General features: G+C 42.3%; 1 protein-coding gene across 2 annotated transcripts; it reads right to left on the bottom strand.

Annotated features, from left to right (window-relative positions):
• Positions 1-3,125: 3,125 nt before the first annotated feature.
• LOC147333835 (nuclear factor 7, brain-like) lies at positions 3,126-4,716 on the bottom strand. 2 transcript variants are annotated; one of them, XM_086270665.1, is made up of 3 exons: positions 4,468-4,704; positions 4,015-4,281; positions 3,126-3,981 (listed from the first exon to the last, which is right to left on the bottom strand). In XM_086270665.1, the coding sequence occupies exons 1-3, from the start codon at positions 4,702-4,704 to the stop codon at positions 3,307-3,309; spliced, it is 1,179 nt and encodes a 392-aa protein (XP_086126791.1). In that variant the 3' UTR covers positions 3,126-3,306. The 2 variants fall into 2 exon arrangements, with proteins under 2 accessions (XP_086126791.1, XP_086126800.1); XM_086270674.1 differs by having other exon boundaries at positions 3,126-4,716.
• Between the last annotated feature and the right edge of the window lie 1,116 nt (positions 4,717-5,832).

Below are 5,832 nucleotides of genomic sequence, written 5' to 3'. Positions count from 1 at the left end.
TAAGTTGGAAGATTGTGAAGGAGTCTGAAACACTGCAAAAAGGAAACATATACAAACATATACAAAATCACATACACAAGCAGAACATGCATTAACCATACTAACACTTCCAAACACAAAATAACTCATGAAGAAATGATCAAATAATAGCAGAGAAGTGTGTAGGAAAGGCAGCTTTAAGAACATGCTCTGCTGGAGATGCAGCTCCACAGACATGCATTAGGCCTGCCTAATAACACAAACGCCCATGCAATGAATGAATGCAATGAAAATTAGCTTGTTATCTTTCATCAGTGTTAAAATAGTGTCAATTTAACAGACACTTGTTATCAAATACTGAATTTATCCAATGCAAAAAATTGACTCTCTAGGTTGCAGGACAACAGTTTAACTTTTGTGGGAAAAAAGATTCTGGTTTGACCAACCAGTGATCAGACAATAAATTTAGTTGTTGATATAGTAAATTGGGAGATGCTTCCTGCTTGATTGATGCAGCACAATTAATTTACTGTATGAGGGAAATTGTCTTTTGTGATACTATTTTGAACATGCTTTTCTGTCGTCCTGTCAACTTAGTGGGTTAATAGCTGATATGAAAATTAGTTGATCGGTTTTCGATTAATGAAAGGTGACTGAATTCTAGCACGAGTGAATGAGATGTGTTGGAGTTTGTTGTGTGTTGAGTGGAGACTCTAAAACACTGAGTTTCCTGTTTTGATGTGCGAGTGAATCCTGTACCCAGATACACAACTCTGAATACGTCAGAACAAACGTCTTTTGTGAAGTGCATGACAGCATGTCACATGTTTTATGATGAAGGGAAAAGGAAAATTGAATAAAATAGATCTGTGGTTTAGATGAGTGAAGAGCACAGACCTGGTGATTAAACTCATAGCTAATATGACATTAGGATTATGTTGTGTGTTGTGCAGCTGATGGTTGGTTTGGAGTGAATCTAGCTGATGATTCTTCTCCTGTTGTGAAGTCGATGAGGAGTTTGTGTCATGACTTAACAAGGCCTTTTTATTTTGATACTTTCACAGTGCACTGAAAGTTTTGTTCGATAATCTCTGTTATTTTTCATTTTTTGAACAGGCACTGATTTCTGTTTGTCAATTTCTTTTCTTTAAGCAGATCAACACGTCGGGAATTAAAAGTGCTACACGACCTGTCGAGAACGCCGTTACAAGTGAGTTTTCTCCACATTAAAATGGGCTCTGGAGAAAGCCACTTATTGGGACAATATTAAATGAAAGTCCCGGCCTAAAAAGGATTCAGCGATGTAATCCGATCTAAAGTTCTTTTTCTTTTTGAGATGACGTCATTTTGCTGGAAGTGGAAACTAAATGCGACGATAGGTTCCACTATCAGCAAAGAAAGAATGAATGAATGAATGAATGAATGAATGGAAATAAAAAACAAACTGACTGACTGGTAAAAGCTGACAGGACTTGACCACGACTCAAGGTTAACCTCCACCTAGACAGGACAAAAGGGTGGATGAATTTATGTGTTTTTTGTTACAGGAGCAGAAAGATGACAGCGACATCCGAGCATTCCAGTTCTTCATGTGAATTGATGATGCGATTTATACCAGGACAACTGGTTGATGTTTTTTCCTACTACAGGATTTCTGGGTTTATGTGTGAGGAAAACTGTGTTTACAGGTTGTTAGGGAAAATATTCTAAAACACTTCTTCAGTAAATACTCAGAGAAAAGAAACACACAGAAGTTCTTGCTAGCAAGGGCAGTCTCAGAGACTCGCGCTGAGCTTTGCCCCTAGTCTTTATTTTATACTCCATTGAGCGTATGTATGTGTATGTGTGTACGTGTGTGTGTACGTGTGTGTGTACGTGTGTGTGTGTGTGTGTGCGTGTGTGTGTGCGTGTGTGTGTGCGTGTGTGTGTGTGTGTGTGCGTGCGTGTGTGTGTGTGTGTGTGTGTGTGTCAAAGGGTCATATACATGAAAGCACAAAAGGCAAACATCCTAGGAGAGGAAGAGGGTAGACCCCCTCTCACCCTAGATAACACGGTGAGGAAGTCAAGCAGTTAAAGCACGTAGACTAGAACAGACGTAACTACGTTAATCCTGCCGTAAAACAATAAGACAAGGTATAAGCTCTCATGCTCCCAGGTTGCATTCCTGGAGTGCACCCCAAGCCTGCAGCCTGTTAGAGATCACACACAATTGATTATATGCCTCTAAGTATACATGGTTGAATATTTCCTAATACAAATAACTACATGCAGTATTCTACCATATGCAAACTTATATCACTAAAAGATTATACTGACTACTAAATACAATTTTCCCTGCAGCTGCAGCACCACCCATTATACACTCACCCATATCAGGATAAACATAATAATCCCAAGTTAAAATAGTTACGCAAAACTATTTGCGTAACTATTTTACGCAAATAGTTAGCTGTATATCAGCTAACTATTGGAAATGTGGTTTCTCTTTAAAGCTCTAAAAACTGCGCTTTGCTCCTTTAAATCTCTTGCCCTCCTTTATTTGTACTGACAGCGAGCGCTCTGAATCCACACACACTTTCAGTTCTTCTTCTGCTGTAAATGAAGGAAAAACGAGCTGATTAAACGAGCTCTGTCATTACAAACTTCCTGCTGATGTTTCCATGTGAAGCAGTCTTAGACGTTCCTCCGACTGGACGACACGCTCTGCTTGGATACAAAATAAAGCTCAGAATATTTTCTCTACACTAATTTATCTCACTACAGCAGTTTGATGTTTCCCTTTGAATCCCCCTGAAGATCCTGACAGTGAAGCACGTACATAATACTCCAGCCTTTCAACTCTGAGCTTATTTAGTTCTATTAATACACTGAAATCTCATTTGTGTCATGAAGAAAGTCTTTAATCAAACAGAATTCAAAGAGCAGAAACATTTCATATATGGAGTTAAACATGAATCATTGTTTCAACAACATATTTATTGTTGTCATAAACAGACAAGAAGACAACAACAAACTGCTCCTCCCATTCAACACATGTCAGTCCATATCCCAGCAAACTAAATCATCTCCATTTACACATCAAATAGAAACATGAATCACTTGTAATGATTAGAAACTTGATAGAATTTCAAATCTAGTTTGGGGAGTCATTCAGTGAGAAACAGTGAAATGATTTTCCATGTGAAAAGGTGGACAGCAGAAACAGAAAGAAACAGTGAAACTAAAAGAGAAACAAAGAGCTTTGGAACAACGAGGCAGCAGGAGGACAGCTGCAGTTTAACAGCTTCAACTCACTGACAGGAAACAACATTAGAAACATCATCATCCTCAACTCATCTGCTGCACTGACACTGACACCTTCAACGGACACACCTTCAGTTTACCACCATCAATAGTGCCAATGAATGGAAACATCCTGTGAGTGAAAGTGTGTGTGAAGGTGTGTATGTGTGTGTTAGTATCAGGATCAGAGAACGACAGCTTTCCTCTGTTCCAGTCCAGATTCACTCTGATCCTCTGGAGCTTCTTCTGGACTGAGAGAGCAGTGAGAGGAGCTGATGGTGAGTGTGTGTAGTATTCACCTTCACAGAAATATATTCTCCATAATCCAGACCGTATGTATCCCTTCCTCTGCACAGACTCTGCTAACACACCGAGTCTCCACACTGTACTGTCTCCAACATCAACATCCCAGCTGTGAGTCCCTGAGTTAAAGCCCTCAGAGCCCAGGACAGAGCAGTGAAAATCAAACCTCTCTGGATTATCAGGAAGCTGCTGCCTCTCTCCTCCTCGTCTCACACTGGTCAGATCTTCAGACAGGATGAGTTCTGGATGAGCAGTGTTTGGGTCCAGAATGAGAGGAGTGTAGGAGACCATGTCCTTCATGTTGTTCCAGATGTTGAAGGTCAGGTTGCCCAGGTGTTTGGCCTGGTCTATCAGAGCTCCTGAGGGCAGCTGTGGATCATCCAGCAGGGGGCAGCGCTGGACTCTTTCCACTGCAGCCTTGAAGTTGTGCAGGAATGAGACGTCTTCAGCTCTCAGCTCCTCCTCTGTGGCTCTGACTGTGTCTGAAAGAGCTGCTATCTCTCTGCTCAGAGCCTCCATCTTCTCCTTCATCATCCCACTCTTCTGCTCCTCTTCCTCCCTCAGTGCAGCCAGCCTGGCCTCCTCTTCCTCTGCTAGAAACTGGTGAAGCTTCTTAAACTGCTCCTTAATCTGCCTCTCTGTGTGTCGGGCCTGGACCTTAATGTGTTCTGCTGTTTGATCAAACTTCACTTGAACTTCTTCACAAACCTTTAACTTCTTCTTTAAGGGCTCCAGAGTTTCCTGAAGTTCCTTCTTGTATTGTTGTGCAGCTTCATCGATGGGTCTGAATCTGTGATTGGTGTGATTTTCTGAGCCTCTGCAGACGACACACACTGGCTGCTGATGGTCCAGACAGAAGAGTTTGAGTTTCTCAGAGTGCAGACTGCAGAGATCCTCTGAAGCTCTCTGATCTCTCTCCTGTAAGAACGACTCACACAGGTTCTTTAAAGCTCGGTTTAAAGGTGGATCATCCTTTGAAGATCTTCTGTTACAAACTGGACACTCACGTTCCCCTTTCTCTCTCCACCGTCTCTTCAGACAGTCTTTACAGAAGCTGTGGCTACATGACAGAAGAACAGGATCTCTGAAGACCTCCTGACAGACCGGACAGCAGAGATCCTCCTCTGATCTGGAAGCCATTGAGTCTGTGAGTGAAGCTGAAAACAGCAGACAGGAAGTACAGTCAGTCCTGGCTCCCCTCCCTCCTCTACCACCTTCACTGAAACTTCCTTTGAGTCGTGTTTTTGCTCAAACTCACATTCAGTGTGTGGAGCGTCAGCAGCTTGAAGCAGCAGTGTTGGAGTTTTCCACTTTTCTCTCCTGTAGCTGGACTCACTCAGAGGAAGCTGCTAGTTTGGTCTGAGCTCAGTCTGATCGTCTGTGCGTCTCTCTTTACTGAGAAAGAGGAACAGCCTGTTTCCTCATTTCTCTCAGGTGAGTGACGTGAGAAGGCGGAGCTTCATTAAACTTCCACTTAAATTCAAATTAAAATTTTATTTGTCACACACACACAACCATACACAGTATGACATGGGGGTGAAATGCTTGTAGCTGTACAATGCCCGACCATTAAACGACAGAAGAAAAGTTTTACAATATTTACAATTTACAGTTTACTACAGAATTTACAAATTAACTTACGAATTTACAGTAAAGAATGTGCAAATAGCAGAAGAGATTATAAAGATTATAAAGATTATAAATTATAGGAATTATAGGATTATAGGAAATTTGTGGTGATGCATGTGGTGACGTGTGTGAGAGTCCAGTCTTATAGTGACGTGTTTGGGAGAGTCCAGTCCTACACCTGGTTCAGGGCCCGAATAGCCTGGGGGAAGAAGCTCCTCCTCATTCTCTCTGTTTTGGCCTTAAGGGAGCGGAAGCGCTTCCCAGACCTCAACAGTGAGAAGAGTCCATTGTTGGGATGGGAGAGGTCCATCATAATCTTCCTAGCTTTGGACTTGCACCGCTTGGTGTAGATGGACAGCAGGTCAGGGAGCTCTGATTGAATGATGCGTTCGGCTGAGCGCACCACTCTTTGCAGATCTCGTCTGTCGTTCTTGGTGCTGTTCCCAAACCAGGTGCAGATGTTTGCCGTCAGGACGCTCTCGATGGTGCAGGAGTAGAAGTTCTTGAGCACCTTCAGTGGCAGATGGAAGTCTCTAAGTCTTCTGAGGAAGAAGAGACGCTGACGGGCTTTGATGTGGCAGGACCATGACCATGACTTATTTCATCTTATCACTTATTTCACTTAGCTGGGCCCACATC

The sequence above is a fragment of the Aulonocara sp. 'chitande type north' Nkhata Bay genome, linkage group LG3 (genome assembly GCF_057382095.1).
Source record: "Aulonocara sp. 'chitande type north' Nkhata Bay isolate Kocher_YH1m ecotype deep benthic linkage group LG3, A_spYH_male_GT1.1, whole genome shotgun sequence".
In the NCBI taxonomy this organism is placed as follows: Eukaryota; Metazoa; Chordata; class Actinopteri; order Cichliformes; family Cichlidae; genus Aulonocara; species Aulonocara sp. 'chitande type north' Nkhata Bay.
This window is presented reverse-complemented; position numbering and strand designations above follow the sequence as displayed.

Bases quoted from the DNA above. Each gene is read 5' to 3' on its own strand.
- LOC147333835 (XM_086270674.1), bottom strand. From the start codon at position 4,704: ATGGCTTCCAGATCAGAGGAGGATCTCTGCTGTCCGGTCTGTCAGGAG.